The 23,154-nt window shown below is 31.8% G+C and overlaps 3 protein-coding genes across 3 annotated transcripts; 2 read left to right on the top strand and 1 right to left on the bottom strand.

Moving 5' to 3' along the window:
• The first annotated feature begins 11 nt into the window (after window positions 1–11).
• Window positions 12–1,449, top strand: LOC115875379 (tetratricopeptide repeat protein 19 homolog, mitochondrial). Its single transcript, XM_030890805.1, has 4 exons — window positions 12–426; window positions 477–636; window positions 720–1,194; window positions 1,252–1,449. The coding sequence occupies exons 1-4, from the start codon at window positions 89–91 to the stop codon at window positions 1,329–1,331; spliced, it is 1,053 nt and encodes a 350-aa protein (XP_030746665.1). The 5' UTR covers window positions 12–88; the 3' UTR covers window positions 1,332–1,449.
• Window positions 1,420–3,893, bottom strand: LOC115875378 (protein catecholamines up). Its single transcript, XM_030890804.1, has 5 exons — window positions 3,446–3,893; window positions 3,197–3,393; window positions 2,965–3,136; window positions 2,647–2,913; window positions 1,420–2,088 (listed from the first exon to the last, which is right to left on the bottom strand). The coding sequence occupies exons 1-5, from the start codon at window positions 3,738–3,740 to the stop codon at window positions 1,871–1,873; spliced, it is 1,149 nt and encodes a 382-aa protein (XP_030746664.1). The 5' UTR covers window positions 3,741–3,893; the 3' UTR covers window positions 1,420–1,870.
• Window positions 3,894–17,013: 13,120 nt separating this feature from the next.
• LOC115875377 (proteasome subunit alpha type-7-1-like) lies at window positions 17,014–18,124 on the top strand. Its single transcript, XM_030890803.1, has 3 exons — window positions 17,014–17,217; window positions 17,325–17,554; window positions 17,611–18,124. The coding sequence occupies exons 1-3, from the start codon at window positions 17,116–17,118 to the stop codon at window positions 18,026–18,028; spliced, it is 750 nt and encodes a 249-aa protein (XP_030746663.1). The 5' UTR covers window positions 17,014–17,115; the 3' UTR covers window positions 18,029–18,124.
• Window positions 18,125–23,154: the final 5,030 nt, after the last annotated feature.

Here is a 23,154-nt window from a genome sequence, read left to right as displayed (position 1 = left end):
ATTTTATTTTGTTAAATGTCCTATTTATTTGGCACTTGAGGTTAAGTTTAAATTTTTGTGATTTTTCTTGAAATTGCATGGGTAAATAATGTTGAAAATATGCAAAGTTCTCTTAAAAAATCCTCAGAATTGTCGAATTCTTTGGTCTGCAAATCAAAAAATATCATTCAAACATAGACTCAATTTGTGGAGTGTCAAATTGCATAATGTTACGTTTAATTTTCCAAAACTATCAGATAGTTATTATTACAAGTTTAATAAACACCCTAGTTTAATATTTGCGATCAGTATATTAACGTGGCTGGGATTCGCTAAAGATGATGAAGAAAAAGAGTCAGAATTGATAATGACATTGAAAAGAGCTGTCTTATGTAAACAACGAGAACAGTACGATAAAGCCGAACAAATGCTTCATTTGGCTTTGAGGTAAAGCGAACTTCTAATTGCTAATTACTTTGTTTAATAATTATGTTTAGGCTGGCCCAACAACAGATGAATGATCAAGGAATATTATATTGTTACGATTTAATGGGTAATTTGGCATTTGATACGTATGAACTAGACAAAGCTGAAAAATTATTTGTCAGTGTTTTACAACTGCTTTTATCAAAAGGTACACCTGAAGATGATCTTAAGGTATTCCGTAACATATTTTTTTATATCTGTTCAGTAATTGTTGAATAAATAAGTTCTTTTTCTTTTAAAGCAGTCATTTGTAGGTGATTCATATAAGCCTAAAATTAGCCAGGATATGTCAGCTGAAAGCAGACACAGAAAAGGCTGATATAGGCTACAGGTGGTGCTTGGAGCAAATAGATAAACACAAAGATGCCAATGAAAATGCAAAAGTTTTGTACGGAGTTATCAATGATTGGTACGCCCAATATTTACTGGACATAGGCGACACGAAAAAAGCTTTAAATCATCTAAACGAGGCTCATAAGGTTTGCCAAGAATTTCACGGTGAGAATAGCGAAAAAAGTATGTTATTGCTAAATGATTTGGGCATAACTAGCTTTAGAGCTGAGGACTACGATAAGGCAGAAACATATTTACAAGAAGCAGTAACTATGGGAAATAAATTAGAGGATAAGACTCACTTGGGAGTTGTCCATGCTAATTTGGGTTTAATTCTGTTGCAAAAAGGAATTCTTAAAGAGGCAGAAAAATGTTGCAGATTAGGCTGGAAGTTAGGTAAATTAAAATTTTAATTTAGACTTGGTTTTCTCGATTTTATTTTAAAATTTTTAGGAAAGAAGTATGAAAATACAGAATCAGTAGAACAGTCGAATTATTGTTTAGAACAAATTAAATTGCATGCAGAAAAATAAGTTATTGAAAGCTGTGATATTAGTAAAAATTTATTAGAACTAATTGATGTTTTGTTGTAAATAATTTAAATAAAATAATATTAACCTCTTCAGCATATAAAAATAAATATATTTTTGTCTGTATAAATTTGCTTAAATTAATTTCAATTTACTTAAGATTATATAGAAAAGCAAAAATATTTCTAATCCAATAAAACATACTCAACCATGAAGTCCACTCAGAAAATAACTAAATTACACAGTCATCACAGTTAAAAAATATTTTGCTATACAATCTATTCAAAAAGATTATAGACTACTTTATAAAACAAATAGGTAACAGAGTTTATGTCTTATATCTAAAAACACTGATCCTTTTTAGATACCTAATTGTATTCTGAGTTAAATTACCTATTTAATTGAGGTATTATACATAACAATCTATATTCTAAGACTTCCCAAATTCCATTTTCAATCAATAATGTCTGAAAAAAAGTAGTTTTATTTTGTATTTATTTTTTTAGTTGACTTAACAGTGCAAGCACGTGTTAAGGATTTTTCTATTCAAACATTCCTACAAGGACCATCATAAACACGCCAATAAGCATAAAAAGAATCTGCAAAAGACTGTTCTTGAAACTTGGCTTTTCTTCATCTAATAATTCTGGAATAACAGACACTAGTGCAATGTAAATGAAACCTCCAGCAGTAAAAGGCAGTATCCAGGAAGCTGCGTTTGCGCCTGCGCTATTCTGAGCAAATAGCGATATAGCTGTGCCTAAAAATTAATTAAAACACATTGCTAGTGATGGTACCTTCAAAGATTAGCATGATATTTAATTTTATTAAACTATTTTTCAATGTGATTAGATTTAATAAGACTGTAAATTCTTGAGAACACATGAATTTATCATTTGAGGTGAATAATTGATAATTTTGTTCTTTTTAAAAATTGTATAGAGACAAATTCTGTAAAGTTATTTTATTATTTTGCTGAACATCTGTTCCAATAACAAAAATAATGAGAAAAAATCCAATTGCTATTTAATTTCTGAGGTTCTGTTCAAGTCTAATAAAAGTATATCTACAGGATGACCCACTATTTCAGAAAAGTTCCATATCTAGTTCCTGTTTGAGATTTTTAATCCGTTTTTCTAAAGAATGATGGTATTTTGGACAAAAAGAAAATTTACCTACAGCATTTTATTTAAAAACTATAACTCTGGTGTAAAATTATATTTTATTCTCCCTGTATAGATATGTATGTTGTTCCTCTTGTAAAGACAATTCAGGGGCATACTGTATATAAATATAGTATCTGATATTTTTATATTACCTGCTATGGCACCTAATGCAGTAGTGAGTTGCAACATCATAGCGTTTTTTCTTGAAACTCCACTTTGAAGTAATATGGCAAAATCTCCAATTTCATGAGGTACTTCGTGTAGTAAAATTGTTATTGTGGTTACTATTCCTACAGTGTTTCCAGCTAGATATGAGGAACCTATGGCAAGACCATCAGTAAAGTTGTGACTAAAATCAGCAGCAAGGTTTAAATAACCTGCCACTTTAATAGGTTCGTGATGCTCTTCTTTTTTCTGAACTACAATAGTTAAAAATTAATAATCAATATACCTTTGTAGATTTTACATACTGTCTTTCTTGTCAGTCTTTTTATTTTTCTCCTTCTTGTCAGTAGATTTTTTTGAGTTTGTTTCTTTAGGTTTTGGGGCAGAATGTGAATGACTATGAGGCCCTTTCAAAATCCTGACAGTCTTTTCAACAACTAAAAATGCTAATATTCCAGCTAACACCCATAATCCTACCTAACGAATGAAATTAATATTAATAAAATATCAATGTGTCTATAAACTACAATCATTTACCGACATGTCATGTTCATGCTCTCCCTCGTGGGCCCCATGACTATGTCCATGGCCATGGTGGCCAGAGTTTTCATCTCCCACACCCAATGTAGCATGAGGTATCAAATGCAGAAATGCATCACCAAGAAGCCCACCCGATGCAAAAGCCAGTAGAATTTTTAATAATGGTTTCTCCTTATCAGTGTTGTCAAGAGGAACTAAAATATTTATTGTTTAATTTATAAGGAACGGAACAAATAAGCCACATACCTAAAAATAGAATTAAAAAAGGAGCAGCACTTATAAGCAATGTGGAAGCCATTGCCTTAAGCCAGAGTTCGTTTGTAGGCCTTATTGGAATTTTCTCTTGTACGTTTGGTTTTTCGTGGGAATGACTCTCCCCGGCACTTTTAAATTTTTCATTAGCTTCCTTTGAATACTTGAAAGCTGGACGTGGATCAACCTCGTCGTGGTGATGGTGGTGGTCATGATCATGTTGAGAACTTAAGCTAACAAAAGTTATCAGTAAAGCACATATAAGAAAATATCGTCTTTTAATAAACATGACGGATAAATTTTTATATTTTCGTAAAAATCTACCAAACACTTTAGTTATAAAAAAGTAGAACTGGAAAACTAGTATTTTGATAAAGCCGATATGGACAATAAAAATATATGATAAAAATTTAAGGTTAGAATTGTTACGATGACGTATGACGTGTACAGTCAAGTACAGTGTGGATATCATGTGCATATTTTCTTTATCTATGTGCAAATGTAATAAATGTATTCACAACCCTCGATGTATTATAAAGTGCAAATTTGTGTGGATTTTTGTAACTGTATGCTGTAAAAGAAGTTATTGATGGTGTGTTTTTAATTACTGTTCTTGATACGTCTACTTTATAGAGAAAGTAATATCAGAATATAGCTATTTCTCTATGGTCTATTTGCTGCACTTACTCATAGATACGAGACGTGCGTACCTTGTAGATGTTGCCAGATTGTGTGTCTATTTAGATATTAATAAAAAATACCAGCTTTTTTGTGTTGTTTTGGGCTTGAAAATTGTTAAAAATCTACACAAACATAATTAGTAGGGCACAGAATCTTGTTAAATGTGCTTTTTTTAATGATTTCAAGGCATAAATTAGTGAAATAAAAGTAAATAGCAAAATAAAAACACTAAATCACCTCAGATGATTATAAACTAGTTTATAATCATCTGCTGATGATGCTAACATGGTTAGCGAAACGCGCGTCCAGTGTAAAAGTAAAAGTGTTTTGGTGTATTGTGGTGATTTAGTGTTTTTATTTTGCTGTTTAACACCAAAGGTTCCAACCCTCAACTGTAAAAGTAAATATCTTGTAGTTATTAATAAGTAGTAAGTTATACATATATAATATATTCTTGTTTTGGGGCTTGAGAATTGATAAAAAAACTACAATTACATAATTTGTACAGCACAGAATCATGTTAAATGAGGTTTTTTATTGATAGCAAAATTGGTAAAATAAAAGCAAAAAATGGTGAAATAAAAGCAAACAAACATTGACTAAGAAAATGTCTTGTAGATAGAAGTTATAAATAGGCGGGGTATTACTGCCTTTTATTTTATAATTTATAAGATGTAATAAGTCTCTATTTAACTAAATATTACATTATTTCGGAAAATATGGAACAACAAAGTTGTTCCAAGAAACAAGTTTTTCTCCAATGTAGCGTTATATTGCTAAATTTTCATTTAAACTTGAAATTTAGGTCATAAATTACATAATTTTTCATCAGTAAACAGAAGAAAAGCGCCAGTTGGCGCTCCCTCTAGCGTCAAAAATCAGAAACCGAGCGCCAAAAACTCAATATTATTGGTCGTTTCGGTCCATCGTCATTTCTAGACGGACCGTTGACGAGGATGTAATAATGTTTTTGTCGATTACCTCTCCAGAATTTTTAAGGAAAAGTGCCTTTTAGTGTGTATTGGTGTGTATATTGCGCTCGGAAATCATGTGTAGTACATAGCTGGACTCTTAGAGAGGGTAAGTTCGACCATTTTCCTACGAATTTCTGGATATTTTTCAAAAATCCGATTATCTATAGGCAGCCGGTAGAAGCGCAAGATCAACAAAAAAAGTCAAAGCCACCTTTATTTTGTTAAACTTTCCGTTTCTTTCTGTTTGTTTTTTTATACTTTCTGTTGCTATAAATAGTTCTTTTTTACGGTTGTACGTTTACAGTTGTATTAAAATAAATTATTTTCAGACTTAAATATTTTGATGAATATAGTATTTTAGAAATAAAAACCTTTATTATATAAGCGAATAAATTATAGTCAATCAATTTTCTGAAGAATATTACGAATAGTAGTGCACTTGATATGGTTTTTCTTAGAGATATTATATAATCGAAGAATACTTATGCAATAAATCTTTTATAAAATAATCTGAATAGATTTTAGGAAGCTCTAAAACACAGAAAAAATACTTTTGCCTGTATTTATTCCAAATAACATTTGGAAACTTAATATAAGGTAATAATTAGTACTTAATATTGTAGGTAGGATTATTATTGATAGTTTTTCTGAAGCTATAGTATATTTTCTTTGCTAATTCATTAATTTTATTTATTTCTTAGAGACTTTTTGCTTAGGTTTTTATGTTTCTAGATGTTCTGGTCTTGTACAGGGTCTGGCAATAGTGCGTCGGACATCTGTAGTTCCTAGAATAAAAAAACTTGGGAATTTCGTTTAAGTGCAAACCTAAAGTATGTACGAGGATGTATTTCAGGCAAATATTTTAATTTTTATAGAGTGGCTCAAAAAAGTGTGAGTGGATCGGGATGAGTGTATCAGGAACATATTATGAACTATGTATCTGAAAGATATTTTGTCTTTTTTCAGATTATGCCAAAAATTATCCAGGGTTACGGATATCCAAGGACCACACTGCCAGTGAAGAAGGAGATGACGAACAACACACCAACACAGCAATAGATCTTCAACTCGCAAAGAAACCAAGCTGCCTTTGGATGGAATGGACTAAGGATCGGTATGGGTCTGGACACGTCATATAGCTCAGGTCGTACCTGAGCTCGGGCGCTGTATCCAGACGTGCTGCACTCCGGGTGTGAATGTGCGCCTTTACACATTTTGCTCGGTACAATCGCGGGTAAGGCCCAGCTGGACTCGAGAGATGGTAAGTACGACCATTTTCCTATGAATTTCCTGATATTTTTCGACAAATCGGACGCTCTTAAAGAGGCTGGCTTGAAAGCAATTTTATTGGCTGAATGTAACGTAATTTCTTTTCCGATTGGTCGAAGCTTTATCAGGCAGTGTATAAAAGTTTCGCCTTTTTTATAATTTCTGCTTGCTATAAAAAGATGTAATTTTTTGTGAATTGGCAGTTTTCTAAATTTGTTATTTTTATGGTTGTACAGGATATCTATGTATTAAAATAAATAATTTTTAGACTTAGATATCTTGATGTACATACATAGTATTTTAGAAATAAAAGAAATAAAAAATTATATAAGTGAATATATGTATAAAGGTGCGTTAACATTGGCTGCGCCGCTCCGTTCAAATAATTTTTTTAACATATACTTTAGTGCGCGCTAAAAAAATACACTTCAAAAGTACATGTTAAAAAAATGTTTTGTGCGGCGCAGCCGGTGTAAACGCACCTTTATAACCACTCAATTTTCTGTAGTAGTGCATTTGATATGGTTTTTCTTAAAGATATTATATAATAGGGGAATACTTATGTTTTACATCTTTTATAAAATAATCTAAATAAGGTGTAGAAAGCTGTAAAGCACAGAATTGGCATCTGCCTGTAGCTGCTTTAATTAGTAAAATATTCAATGAAGAATAACTAGTGAATTTAATTGATAATCAGCTGATCTTTTTCTTGAAACTGATCTAAACAAGATCTAAACCCTAAAAATTAAAATACTGCGGTTCCTTGTTTTTTAAGTTTGTGAAATATTTCTCTATAATCTATGTTATTATAATTGTGCATTGATTATTTTTTTCTAAATATATTTGCATTCATTTTATAAACGCACGTGTTAGATGTATTACATTAGATGTTGTTTCTTTTACAAAAGATGCATTTAAACAAAAGTTATTGATAGTTTTTCTGAAGCTAGTAAATTTTGCTTGCTAATTCATTGATTTTGTTTAATTCTTAGAGACTATGTGCTTGGGGTTGATAATATCTTTTTGTTGCTTCTGGCAAGATTTTCAAATAGTTTACTGATATTTTATTAACTTTTCATCCACTACTAATCTCTACAGAAATATGTAATTACCAATATATTTTTATTTTCTTTTATTAATATTTGCGAAGAATTTTTTAAGGAATGTTATCAGCTGTTTTGTTTTAATAATGGTACTTTATTGTAATATTTTATTTATACTCTGTTAAACTCTGTCTCTATGACTTTTATCTGTTTTATCTATCTATATTTATTTTTTAAATACTTTTTTATTAAATAGCTATTGAAATTTCTTGGTAACAATTTTTTTAGTACCTATAGATATATAGGGTGAACCAAAATTACAATATTATTCACCCATTCTTTCAAAAACAGACACACTAAGATTTTTAAATATTTAATGATATTTTACTATTTCTTCGTCCATTACTAATTTCTACAGAAATATATTTTATATATTTTGTTTTCTTTTTTGGACATTTGGTATAGAATTTTTTAAGAAAAACTATTAGTTGTTTTCAATGATCTAATTTCATTAGATTTTCCTAAAATAATGCTACTTTCCAGGCTACTTTATTGTAATTTTATTTTTATTATACTATATTTCTTAGTGACATCTACATATTACATTTTTTAAATATTTGTTTAATAAATAGTTATTTAAACTTGGTAACAATTTTTATTAGCACTTATAGGGTGAACCAAAATCACAATAGATATTATTCACTCCGTTTTTCAAAAACAGATAACACGAAGATTTTGAAATATTTTACTGGTGTTTTATTAATTTTTCGTATTCACTACTAATCTACAGAAATATGTGTATATTTATTGTTTTTTTATAATATTTGTATATACATTTTTAAGAAAAATATTAGCTTTATTAGCTGATTTCAATAATATTTCATAAGATTTTTTTAAAATAGTGCTACTTTATTGTGATTTTAATTTTTTTATAATTCGTTCTTTTTGGCTTACTATATCTATATTTATTTTTGAAATTATTTTTAATTAAATAATTTTTTTAATTTCTTGGTTAATTTTTTTTGGAACTCATGGGTGTATAGGGTCTCAACCAAAATTACAATATTATTCACCCACTTTTTCAAAAACAGCTCACACTATGAAAAGTTAATTCTGTTATAATATCAAATCACATTTTTCTAAATTGAGAATAATTATTTGGTTGTATACAGTATACAGGGGGTTCACGCAGCTACTTAACTTATAATATTTTACTATATTTTTTTTCTACAACCAATTTGTAAATAAATATTTTTTTAATGTATATATCTATCAATTTGGAAACATTTTTCTCTATAAACATTTTTTCTCTGTCACATAGAGTGTTAATAAGACCTACACTCTTTAACGCCCTGTCTAACTGAGGTGTTTTATTGAAGCGCGAATACTGGCATACCCTGTATATTTATTTTACATTTTTAGTTTTACATATATTTTTTATTTTAACTTACATATATTTTTTATTTTAACTTAGTTTACTAAGATTATATATTAGTAAAAGCCAGAGGGTTGTTTGGGGTCTTTATGTAAGTTTTTTTTCTTTTTTCTTTTTTCAGATCGCAATCGAATGGGGACACACAATTGTAATTACCAAACTACACTTACTTTACCCATGCAGACGGCTCATGGAATGCTATCACGTGAAAATCCATCAACGCTCCCAGCTAGTAAGCGTGCGGTTTAATGTCTCTACTATCAGGCTCTAAAGACATGACCGCTGAGTTCGTGTTAGATTAATCCGTCGTTTTACTTAGTCTGGGTTCAATATCACAAGTGTCACTCTTTTTCTCTAACGCAAATAAAACTTTATAAGAAATGTTTATAGACTTTTATCCATGAAAAAAGAGATGTTCATCTCTATATTTGAAAGAATAATTAAATTAAATAAATGTCACTTTAACAGAATCTTTCACATGAAGTATCTAATAAATACCAGTACTTTTTATTGCTAGTATTTTAATATAATAAATACGAGTACTTTTTAGTGCTCGTATTTTTCTAAAATCGATAGACACAAAAAAGCAGCGTTGCGGGGTGGTTGCGATGCAATCTGTTGGCTGTGGGGACTGTCGCGAGGGGCCAGTCTCGGAGGCCTGGGACTGTTTCGCCCTGGATTCGTTCGCATATTATTACAGCCCGGTAACAGGCCGGGGTTCCCAGGTGCTCGTTGCGTTGTAGTCTGCCAGTGGGTATGTTATTCGACCGCTCCATTACCGGGCGTAAGCTTATAACATGCTATGCAGGCTATCCCATGGGGCCGGGTTGTTGTCCTAAACGTAAAGGGTGTCTGGGGAGTGGGGCTCAGCTCAATTAGAGGACTACGAGGCTTGTAAAGGGGTGCAGTGGGTTGGGATCATCTGGCACTCTTGGACCGGAAAGGGCAGGTAAACGCTGGTCCTTGAGTGGGGGGAATGTGGCAGAAGACGTTACGTTAAATTGTCCGATCGGAACGTCATAAAACTATGTGGTTATTCTCAGCCTCCGATGTCGTACTAGCACCTTGCTAGTTAACCACCAATATAAAGCTTTTACTAGTAAAAGACTTTATATTTTTACTTCTCCTCTCGAAACTGGAAAAACGCAGGCATATAAACTTGTTTTCCGGGTTGCCTCGTTACTCGAAAAATGCAAACCGTTGTCGAATGGTTTTTTCTCGACGACACCATCAAATTCTTAATCTGATTCTTTTTGAGCTGGGTCGCCCTGTAGCCCGGTGATTTTTGGTCTGGCCAGGGTTCAAAGGAACAAATGTCCTCAGGAGTGGAGGATCAAGCTGGTATCGGAGGGTCGAGGCTTGGCCAAGATTCCGTAAAGGTTCGAATTGACTGGAACAACACCCGCCGTGCCTTTGGGTCTCTCCGGTGTTTTGGACTGTCCATTTAAGCGGTTTAAGAAGGTTCTATTTCTTGGAGTTATGAGCGTTGAAACCTATTTTTTTCTAAAACTTTAACGACATATGTGCCAGAAAATCGGATCTTCAATAAACCACTCATTTTGCTAAGTATTATTGTAACAAAAATTTATGTTTTTTATTTTTATCAAGTCTCAGTAGTGCTGAATGGGGAGTGCTAAGGTAATGGAGGAACACATCTTTCCTTATTTTACTGTTTAGTGCTAGTCTGGTCTCTAACGTTGAATCGAGAGTGCTAAGGCAATGTAGATTCCAAGTCTTTCATTGTTCTAGTGTTTTCTTTTTAGCGTTGTTTGGGATTAGGTTCGCACTAAAAATTCTGAAGAATATAATTTTTACTTTCTGTAATTTTAAACTAAATTAAATCACCCTATTTTAGTCTCTGTAATGTTGAATCGAGAGTGCTAAGGCAGTGGAGATTCCAAGTCTTTCAGTGTTCTAGTGCTTTCTTTTTAGCGTTATTTGGGATTAGATTATCTCTCATAAAAATTGAGTTTACAGCCTTTCTTATTTTAGCGTTTCCTGTTTAGTGTTATTTGAGACTGTATCCTTTCTAAAAATTTAAAACGATGCTATTCTAGTCTCTGTAATGTTGAATCGAGGGTGCTACGGCAATGGAGGTTTACAACCTCTCTTGTTTTAGGTCTTCTTTCTGGCCTTAATGGGATTATAATAGATTCTCTCTCTTAAAAACTAATATAAAAAACATAATTTTTGTTTAAAATAATCTTTTTTACATGGTCTCTTGTGAATGGATGGTACTATTACGATCGAAGAGTAACAGCCTTCTTGTTTTAGTATTCCCATTCACGTATAAATTAAGTAAATTCACTCTGATTTAAACTGTTTTATTCTCTATATTTTTATATAATTTCAAATCAAACTTATAATAATTTTTATTAAATTTACTGGTCTTTGAGATGAATGAATTGATAATTCTAAAATAGTGCCGGTTCCAGTCTAGCGTTATTTTAGGGTTTTCTTTTCACTGTTGTAAGAGATTGGAATAAGGGACCATTTCTTTTTTAAATTGTGTTCTGCCCCATTAAATGTTTCTCTGCTCTATCGCTGTATCTAAACTATTTTGCACAACTCTCTATCTTATCTAAACTAATTTTTCCTAATAATCTCATGTCAAAGCGATAGAACTCTTTCAAAATATAAAATTTACCCTGGATGGACAGCCAGCACTGAGGGGGAGGGACATCCTTCTCGACGTCTAATCAGAATGGTGGGATGGGCCGTAGTCCAGCATATTCAGCCTAGTGTCAGTGTTAGTGAGGTAAGTCCGAACACACATCTGTCCATTTCATTTTCATAAATCTAATTTAAAAAATATTTCTATCTTTTCAGAACTATGATCGTGTACGCAGCGCGTGTTATTTGTGAATTTAGTCGGTCTGTGTTTTTAGATGTCCTGCTGCTAAAAAGTAATTCCATGTTCTGTCGATGCTGATGACGCGTTAAATGGGATTCCCCAGGGACCGTCCGTAGTCCCTGAGGAACCAGGGGCGTCCTTCTGCCCCCGCGGTGTGACGACGCTGCTTTTTACGCCGTGTGGCAGGAATCGCCGGTAAAAGGATGTGGAATGGAGGTGAGTTGAATTTATTTGGACTATCTGGACTTGGGCATTATTACTGATTTTTTTTTATCGTTGTTTCAGTATGCAGATGAAGAGGAAATGTAGGAGAACCATTTCTGAAGCATAATTATAACGGTCGCGTCGGTTCGTGGTTCTGGGGCTGTACTAAGGCTTTTCACAGCATTTTAAGGTCACACTTTTTATTTGCGTTCATATTTTCTTTGGTTCGAATCATATATATCCTTTTTATTTCTTGTCGTTTGTAAAAATCACAAGAAATAATATCTTTAATTTTTTTCGAGGTGTCTATTTCTCAAAATAATTTAAACCCAATTTGGCTTTTACTCTGTTATGTTTAATTTATTATTGAAAAACATTTTTTTTTGCTCAAAGTTTATGAAATGTGTGCCAGATATCGGATCTTCAATTAACCATTTTCTTTTTTCAAGTATTTTTATAACAGAAATTATTCTTTTTTATATTTTTATCTATAGTCTCGGTAGTGTTGAATGGGGAGTGCTAAGGTAATTGAGGTTCACAGCCTTTCTTATTTTGGTGTTTTCTGTTTAGTGTTATTTGGGATTAGATTCTTTCTAAAAACCCTAAAGGATATCTTTTATATTTTCTGTAAATTTAAACTAAATTTAATCACTCTATCCTAGTCTCTGTAATGTTGAATCGAAAGTGCTAAGGCAATGGAGATTCCAAGTCTTCCATTGTTTTAGTGTTCTCTTTTTAGCGTTGTTTGGGATTAGGTTCTTTTCAAAAAAATCTAGAGGACATTATAATTTTTATTTTCTGTAATTTTAAACTAAATTTCAAACAATAATCACTCTATTTCAGTCTCTGTAATAGTTTTCTGTAGGGCATTGTCATAGGATTAAATCAAATTTTTTCTATCATCATTTTACTTTTGTTTAATTATTCTCTAATTGCATTTACATTTAAAAAAAGGCGTGAGGTATCATGTTTTTTAATAAACTTGTACCTTTTGTACTAAAACATTCATTTTTTATGTTTAATATAATAAAACTTAAATTTGATAATTTTAAAATATTAACTGTATTAATACATTAACTGTATTTTCGAGTAAAGTAAATTCTCGTTGAAAATACCATTGACTCATATTTTCCTCATTTATTATTATTTAATCTCTAGAGTTCTCTATACAGATTTATCTCGTTAAAGACACCTTAAATATTTCTTGTTATATATAGTAGTAAATCAATAATTTTTGTGGCCTTGAGATGTCCGATGTGCAAGGTCTCAGTCGTAGTACCTTCTTCACTAACTGTTGTCTTAAGGTACTCTTGTCCTTAAGGCTGTTTCTGAGGAGGCACGACGATTGGTGCAGGTCTGGAACGAAGATTTTCTGGAAAAAGACAGTAGGATGGAGAGCATGGAACGAGATAAAATCAGGTATGTTATAAGATTTATTTCTTTTTTTATTATTTTCAACTAACGTATTTTTTCTGTTGTTTCAGGTTAGTGAGCGTATATTTTTTGTGCCAGGGAGGCACATCGTGGGGAATTCTCTGCAAAAAAGTAAGCTATTTTAAATGTACATTTTCTTGTCTGGTTTATTGGGTTGTTCGTTTATTTCCCTGAGCTGGCGTGAGCGCGGTCCTGAAGGAGCTAAAGTCACCTGTGGGGCCCCTCACAGAAGCGAAGCAGAGTGTTGAGTTGACCTCTGCAGGAGCTAACGTCCCCTGTATGAGCGTCCTCACAGAAGCACGTTGGGTTGAGCTCCGCAGGGGCTAAAGTCTTCTGTGGAGTCTCCTCACAGAAGCAACGAACAGCTTTCCTCCCGAAAGCAGAAGAGGTCTGTTGGGTTGTTATGTCTATCAGTCTTTTTATTGGCTTGTTATGTCTATCGGTTTTGCTTAAGAATGTATTTGATGTCGATGACTTTCTAGGTCACAATTTTAAACTTAATTTAATAGAATAATCATCCTATTATAGTCTCTGTAATGTTGAATCGAGGGTGCTAGGATAATGAAGATTCCAAGTCTTTTATTGTTTTAGTGTTTTCTTTTTAACGTTATTTGGGATTAGATTCTCTCTGATTTAAACAATTTCAAAAAAAAATTTAACTATAATTAATATCATTCTTCATATTATCTTAGTCAAATTGAAATTTAGAGAATGTTTAACAGATATTTTTATTTTCTTAAATTAAACGTGTAGGTGTAGGCAATTCTCTATAACTTCCTAATTTTTTAACTCACTTTCTTTTACTTATTACTACTTTAGAGTAAACACATGCCAATATCTAAGCATTTTAATAACTAAATTTTCAATACAAATAGTATAAATGTTTTAAACTTATTTTTGTATTTTCAATTCAAGTTCAGGTATGATTCTAGGGCCTAGAAAAAGGGAATCGAGTTTTTTAGTAGTGCAGTAGAAATTTGTAGGACTTTTTGAGGTCATCATTAGTTCAAGTTTAAATTTTTGAGGTCCAAAACTTAACAGGGTTATATCTAAGTCTGGTTTATTTTCTTACAAGAGTAGGTCTTGGCGCTCTACAAAGACTGATAGAGCCTCTATGAGCTTCCAGTTTGAGTCGACATCTTCAGATGATTTTTGTAGGGTTCTTGTGCTTTATAGGTTCGCGCTTGTTGAAGATATACTTTGTTTGAAGCTGTATACAACAAGTCAGAGTCATGTCGGAGTCAAATTGAGGCCTACACAATCTCTACCTATATGGTAGTCTCTTTTTTGGTTACTATTTTTTACAGGTATTGGAATGAGGCTTAGAGGGAACTACAGCAGCCAGTTTGAGTCGATGCCTCCATAATATTTTGTGGGGTTCTTGTGTTTCATAGGTTCACATGGGTTGAAGTTCTACTACGTTTGAAGCAAGAATGGGAATATAATGATCCATAAGTACGAGGCTTCCCAGGAACTACTGTAGCCTACTTGATTCAACGCCTTTAGAAGATTATTGTATGGTTCTTCTTGTATCTTGTAGATTTACGTTGATTGAACATCTACTTTGTTTAAAGCTGTATGCAACAGGTTAGAGAGTCATGTCGAAGCCAAATTGAAGTCGACACAATTTCTATGTATATGTATATAATACTCTTTTGTTGCTCCTATCTTTTTTGCAGCAGTAGTTCAAGATGCTCTAGTACTATCAGTCTTTGTATGAGTCTCCAAGGAACCACGGCAGGGTAATTTTGAGTAGATATCTTTAAGTTTGTCTGAATGTCTTACAGGTTCACATTGGCTCATGTTCAGTATGTTTCATTTTTTTCAGCTCCAAGCTCTTCAGGGACTAACGTTCTCTGTATGAGCTGCACTGTAGGTATTGTGGATTGGTTGTTGCATATCCTTTTTTTCCAGGGCGCTATATGTGGAATTTTTGGGAGGGTATATTTGAGTGCTGTGAAGATATCAGACAGATTTTGAGTGTGAAAAAAAATATTGGTTGAAAAAATATATAGTGATATATACTACAGGTAAGACAGGAAGACGCGATATCCCCAAAACTGTTTACAGCAACACTAGAAGAAATCTTCCGTCAACTGGACTGGACCAATAAAGGATTAAAAATAGATGGGGAATATCTTAACAATCAAAATTCGCTGATGACATAGTACATAGTCCTAATTGCCAATAGTTCTGATCGAAGAACTACAAGCCCAAATTAACGAACTAAATACAGCCAGCAGTAAAGTAGGTCTCAAAATTAATGTATCTTCTACAAGGAAAAACTAAAGTAATGTACAATGAACTAATAGATATAAAAGACATTCTACTAAATAGCACAACACTAGAAATAATAGAAGATTAAATATTTTTGGGACAACTAATACAAAGCTCGGGATCTCTACCACCAGAAATCAACAGAAGAATTAAGTTAGCATGGAGTGTACTTATGGAAGAAACTCAATCATATTCAAATCAGATCAGAATGCCATTCTATCTAAAGAAGAAAATACTCGACCAATGTGTATTACCAGTCATGAAATAGGCGAAACCTGGACAATTAAAACGGACATTAAAGGAAACTGCGCAGGTTGCACAACGCTCAATGGAACGAAATATGCTGGGAATAACCAAGAGAGACCATAAAAGAATAGAGTGCATACACCAAAAGACCCTCAAAAGTCAAATCCCTCATGTGGCAATAGGCAGGATACCTGGCAAGAAGGAGGGACAACAGATGGGCCAGAAAAATTACAGCATGGTACCCACAAGGAATTAAGAGACCTAGAAGACCATGATATTAGGAAATTAGCAGGGATAACTTGAGCTTGCATAGCCAACAATAGACAACAATGCATGGGCCCAACTACAAAGAGATTATCGAAATATGTGAGGGAGGCTACACCATAATGTTTGTTGAACAATCTGTTGATGATGGCTACAGGTAAGAAAGTATCTTCTTACAGCTTCATAATTTTCTAGATTTTTTAATATGTTTTTCTTAATTTTTTAGATAAAATCATCTGGCATCGAAACTGAAGTGTACAAATAAAATATCTTGGATATCTAAGTAAGAAATTTTATGAAAAAAAAACGTATAAAAATATGTGGCAAATTTGTGAGTTATTTTGGTAAACCGTAATATTTATCATTAAAAAATTATATTTGTATTTTTATAGTCATTATATCAATACTAATACTTTTTTATTTTTGAATTCAACTTCTAGGGAATATTTATCGGAAATCTGAATCCAATTATGATTTCCTTCACCATAAAGTCAAGAAAATCTTGGAAAATTGAAGAAAGAGATAAATATATGGGCATGGATAGGAGTAGAAGATAAAATTTTAAGATATTAGTAGCAGCTGCCAAATTATTTTGGTTTTTGAAATAGTTACTCGCTACGGTGAGAACAAGAGTTTGTACGAGTTTTTGTATCTTTGATTAAAATTTAAATCTTTTTAAATTGATATACAATCTGGCAACATCTACGAGGTACACACGCGTCGTATCTATGAGCAAGTGCAGCAAATAGACGTCTCAAGACAGTCACTTTTCTGACCTGACAACAACCCTGGTAAAATATATAGCATACCATGGATGTTGTGTGTCTGTTGGCCATAGAACTGGAAGCATGATTTGTCAATAATGTCTAAAACGTCACTGTCATTAATTTGCAAGTCGCCAAAGTTACAAAGCAAAATAGTTTTTGAGGTTGTGTTTCGGCGTTTTAAAATATAAAGAAAAATAATTTTTATTTTATTAAAAAATGTCTTCAAGGTATGATAGGGCTATTACTGTGTTTTCTCCAGATGGTCATTTATTACAAGTAGAGTATGCCCAAGAGGCTGTACGGAAGGGATCCACAGCGGTAAGTTAATTATAAATTTTTTCCATGAAGAGAATTTTCAACTTTTGTGTATGGGAACTGGTATAATTGAAATCTGTAACATTTTTGAGTGTTTGTTTACTTTTAAGGTTGGTGTTAGAGGAGCAAATACAGTAGTTTTAGGAGTAGAGAAAAAATCTGTTGCAAAATTACAAGAGGAACGTACAGTTAGGAAAATTTGTTTACTGGATGACCATGTTGTTATGGCGTTTGCTGGACTTACAGCTGATGCGAGAATTCTAATTAATAGAGCACAAATTGAGTGCCAGAGCCATAAACTCACAGTTGAGGACCCTGTGACGTTAGAATATATCACAAGGTAACGATTTTATCTTTAATTGTTAGACTGTATATGATACTATTTTTTTTCTTCAGATACATTGCCAGTCTGAAACAAAAATATACACAAAGTAATGGCCGAAGACCTTTCGGTATCTCATGTTTAATTGGTGGATTTGATTACGACGGAGCCCCTCATTTGTACCAAACAGAACCTTCTGGTATTTATTATGAGTGGAAAGCTAATGCCACTGGTAGATCAGCAAAGACTGTTAGAGAATTCTTAGAAAAATACTATACTTCTGAAGAAGTTTCTACAGAAAGGGGTACAATCAAACTTGCTATTAGAGCCCTTTTAGAAGTTGTTCAATCTGGCCAGAAAAACTTGGAAATTGCTGTTATGAGACATGGGGAACCATTGGAAATGCTCGATGGAGACTCTATTGAAAAATATGTGACAGAGATTGAAAAAGAGAAAGAGGAGGAAGCAGAGAAAAAGAAGTCTAAGAAATGAAAAACAGATTCATTAATAATTTTATAACTATTGTATTATCGAGGTTAAGTTAAATTAATTAATCTTTTTTTTGAATAATGAAATACAAAATTATTTCTAATCTTGGCAATTTTTCTAAGTCCTACGTACCTGGATGAGATCCACAGGACCTTTAAATTTCTTTTTAATTAATTATGTTTTTTTAATTAATTGAACTTTTTTCCAAAGTCTTTTCCGAAATAGTTAATTTTGAGTATAAGTATCTGAGCAAGAAATTTATCTATTTGTATTGTTCTAAATTAAAAATAGTTTTTTACTCGCCAAATAATTCTTTGCTTTCTCATATAATTTGGTTCGATAACACAATATGATCGAAAAAAAAAAACGGCGTCAGCGATGAAGATCGCTGTCATTTTATATATAAAATTATATGGGGAATGTCATCGATCGTCATTTCTAAGCCAACTGTACGTCGTTTTTTTCGATCATACAGTATTTAATCTTATAGTACTTACAGGATCCGGTTGCATGATCATTATGCTCATCGTATTTTTAATCAAAACCTAATTTAAAGTATATTTATTAACAGAAAAAATAGCAGGTTAGTCGTGACTAACTAAGTTAAGAAAAAACTCAAAATTTAAGTGAGCATGCAGTCAATAATCACCACATAGGCAAATAGGCTAATAAAACTACTTTTTTCAAATTTGTCAAGCTTTCGAGAATTTTATTCCCATCATCAGGACAGTTTGACTGAGTCAATTAGCAAAAAAAAACATCCTCTGCGCAAAAAGGCCTTAAAACTAGCATCATATGACATTGGAATACAAGGACATTTCCTTTATAAAATATTAAAATAAATATCCAACAACATTACTTTTCTTTAAACACAAAACAAAAAAGATTTTTTTAAAATTTACTAAACTAATTTCTACATTGTTGTTTCGAGCTCGATCAAACAGTGACTCTATGTGTATTAATAGGAGAATACACTTTTCATTGGGTGCCTATCAAAAACTTGCCGCGAATATAACATAAAAATACTTGTATATATGAGTCTCTCATTAGCCCTGTATATTATTGTATTTTTGCCTTCTTTTTTGATCTCTTTACATAATCCTGAGATATTATTAAATATATTTCGATAGTTTCAGAGATATTCATAAATAAATAAAAAAAGCGTTTTCAGCCTTTTTTAAAAAAAATATAAAAAATACAAGAAATATTCTGAAATCAAAACTATACTAAATATTTACTATTGTTGGTCTGTACTTACTTTGGTATCAATATCATAATCTTAAACTATCCAGGGTGTTCAAAATTCTATGCCAAACTTTCTAAAATATAAAATTTTTCTATTTTTTTTTATTATTCCTTTGTTAATTTTATATTATTCCTTTGTTAAAACTGAAACTATCGAGACGTTAAATAATATCTTAGCATTATGTAAACCTTCTAAAGAGATCTTAGGATTATCTCACCTTCTAAAAAGGTGAGCCACCCTGTAGAAGTTAAACTGTAACTGCTTTTCGAGGTAGAACTCCACATATTATGCCTTTTAAAATGAAAAGATCTTTTTGAAAAGACCATCATTATATGCAGTTAAGAGGAAATCATCTAGCTCATTTTTATCACATAATTAGAAGTTTATATCTAGTTTTAATTCTGTAATAATTAAAATATGTTTTAAACGTGTATCTTTATATATGGTATTACCATAGAGTATTTTATTACTCCACGATCTTTAATTTTTGTTAAATTAACAAAAGGTGTATCACACAGCCACCCTAGATTTTTTTTAAATAATAAAGATCTACTCAAGCAAAATCATAAAAATTAAAATATCTAAGAAAATATTTGTCTGAGGGGTAAGCAACCCTAATAATATTTTGAAGATATATAAATACCTCATTAAACACCGTAAAAATATACTGGGTGTTCCATTTAAAATAAAGGAGTAACTTGCTTTAAAAGTCTTATGTTTCATATTAATTTTGTCTCACCCTGTGTAACTTTTCGGGTCAAATTTCAATTTGGTTTAACATACAAGGGTTACTGTAACTATATATCAGGCTATACAACTAAGTACCGTATGATCGAAAAAAAACGGCGTCCAGTTGGCTGGGAAATGAACATCAATGACATATCCCATATAAATTTACATATAAAATGACAGCGATCTTCATTCCATAGCCATCGCTGACGCCGTTTTTTCTCGATCATACGGTACTATAACTAACGTGACGTTTTTTTTTTATTTTTAAGTTTAACTTGATATACAGACCGGACCACCGTAGTAATAACATAGGCAGAACCGGACGAATTAGCGTATACCCGTCCGCCGAATAAAAAGCAGGCGAAAAAATGCGATAAAATAAAAATAGGTAGATATGTGATAAGAATGTTTCATAATTTGTATTTATTCGTGTTTTAATAGCCAAAACGAATACATAGATTCTCGCGACAGTTCTCGTGTAAAATTTATTTTTAAGTAAAATAATGGATGTTTACGAAGTTCGTGAGAAAATTCAAATTGTAAAATGGTATTTCCAAAATAGGTCTTATCGGAATATACAAACAATTTTTCCACAAACTTTTGTAAACAGGGCAATTCTATCTTTACCTACTATATCAAGAGTTATTAATAATTTTGAAACACATGGGTGCGTGTCCCCACAAAAACACAAGAAGCCGTCGTATTCCTAGTCTGTCACGACCGACCCATCCAAGCACAACTACAACTGCGTACTGCCTGACTACCCGACTAGCCGGCAGTGAATCTCGAGTACGAACGCAAATTGGGTAAACGTAAATTCGTCCGGCAACTTGCTATGTTACTAGTAGCCTGGTCTTCTCTCTATGTCATTTTAACAGAACGTCAACGGTTTTTGTAGACGTATATGTTTTAAAAAACTAAAGTGTTCTCGAATAGTTGAATTTAATATTTTTAATTGTTTTTTTCTTTATTCTTTGTATTTTTTTTGCTTCCGACAACGGAAGGAAAACTTTCCGAAACGTTAAGCATTTTTTTGTTCGTTAGACAGATTTGTATATCTGTAAACCTAACTGCTGACATGTAGCTTCCGTTTGGATTAACGCAGCAGTGTTTACAAAGAAAAGTTAATATACTTACCAAACCAAACTATTTTATTTTGTAGATTTTCTTGCAGTGGCGAAATACCCATATAGGATTTTTTGGGGAGATGAATCCGCCACATAGGTATAGACATTTTTTATTAAATATATCTGATTCTCAAAATCATGTCTAGGTTCTTAATTAAATATTTTTTTAACAGAATTAGGAATAAAGGGAATAAATAATAAAAACCATAGTTATTTCTATAGAATTTTATTTAAATAAAAAATCTTAAATAAAATTTTGACATACCACAGACACATAACATTTTCTAAGAGCAATTCGTTTAAAAATGAAATTTTGAACCTATATTTATATGAACACAAAAATAAATAAAATAACTTAATGGTAACGAATACAGAGGTGATCCGAGCCAGAATCTTTGACACTTTAGGTATCTCTCTTTCAGTTGTTCCTATATATCGTTCTCAATATCCTTTCATCAAATTCTCTGTCGATTAAAAAAAGTTGGATATGTATATGGCTGTTCAAATTTTACTCCAAATCATTTTCGTGAATGTTGTTGAACAGAAATCGTTTTTCTGTTATTGTTTTCTGTTAAAATCTCGTACAAAAATTCTGGCTCTCATGGTATATGTATGGTGACGGGTTGATGGTACACAACAGTGCTAATAATCCTCATAAGATCGATTATATATAATGAATTAAACTCAATTTAAGTGGTGCAAACACGTACTTTAATTAGTAACACGCATTCAGTTTTTTTATTACATGTATATAAGATAATATTGGCACGACTCGCATTCAACATCTTCTCAATTATCTCACACTCACACTTTTGCCTCTATATACATACCTACAAAAATTAAAACTGAGAGAGTATGCAGTGGTTTTCTGACAATTAGTTTTCTTACGATTGGTTGAGTCGCTTTATATTTTCTATATTAAAAATTTACAATACCATAAGACGATAATAAAATTAGCTTCTTTAGTTTAGTAAAAAAAATAACTGAGTATTTTAAATGGGAAGGTAATAGTGAAAATAATAGTCAATAAATCTCTGCACGCGATTTCTTAAGTATACAATGACTTTGGGGGAAAACGTACATATATTTTTCTAAAATATTCTTTCTAAGACAATTGTTATAAATCTAACGTCAAGTTTATAAAACTTGTAAAATTGACGTCAGTCTTTTCTTCACAAATGAAAATGGACAGAGCTTAGGATGCAGTCTCGAGATTCAACGAAAAATATTACATGGCTTTATATTTATGCTTATATTTATGTAATAAATGTTCTTAAATATTACAATATTACGCACTAAATTTTACTATAGATTTCAATCTATTATATTGGGTGTGCCAAATCCATATTTCATAAATATAATTATTACTCTACAGGGTGTTTCAAAAAACATGGGCCATCTCTCGTAAAAATTAAGATTTATTTTTCACATCAACATAGATCTGATTCTGCTTTGTTTCGTAGCTACAGGGTATTAAAGTCTTAATATTTTTTCGATTTATTATACTTTTCTTCCAAGCACTTTTAGCGTTTCTAATGAAATTTTGAGGGTAAAAGTTACTATAAATGCGACATATTTAAATTTAAAAATGTGTCGACATGTTCACCAGCGACGTGCATATGGGTTAACACTGGAATATTTTTCTAAAAAAACATGTACGCCACTGATTTTTTTCTCTTGTTAGTGAAATAGTGTAAGCAGTTTAATGTCGATTAAAAATATATTTTGTCGATTTCGGCCTCCTTGATGAGATAAACCCAATTTTATTAATTTGCCTTGATCCAAGTCTAATATCAACCTTTAAAAAAAATAATATCATTAACTTGCGAAAGTTTGAAATAAGAACTCATTGGTTCCTCATCAAAAAATATGAAAAAAACTTTCTATAAACATAGGTATGGAAATGCATAGTTTTAGAGTTACTGGATGTTAAAACTTTTTAAAATTAGTATTTTGGTAATTATCTTAAAAACCATTATTTTTTTTATTTGAAATTGCTGTAGACTGGATTAATTGTAATAATA

The sequence above is a fragment of the Sitophilus oryzae genome, unplaced genomic scaffold (genome assembly GCF_002938485.1).
Source record: "Sitophilus oryzae breed Bouriz unplaced genomic scaffold, Soryzae_2.0 scaffold_1385_pilon_pilon, whole genome shotgun sequence".
NCBI classification, from domain to species: domain Eukaryota; kingdom Metazoa; phylum Arthropoda; class Insecta; order Coleoptera; family Curculionidae; genus Sitophilus; species Sitophilus oryzae.
Note: the sequence above shows the minus strand (reverse complement) of the source record. Positions and strands in the feature narration are given on the sequence as shown.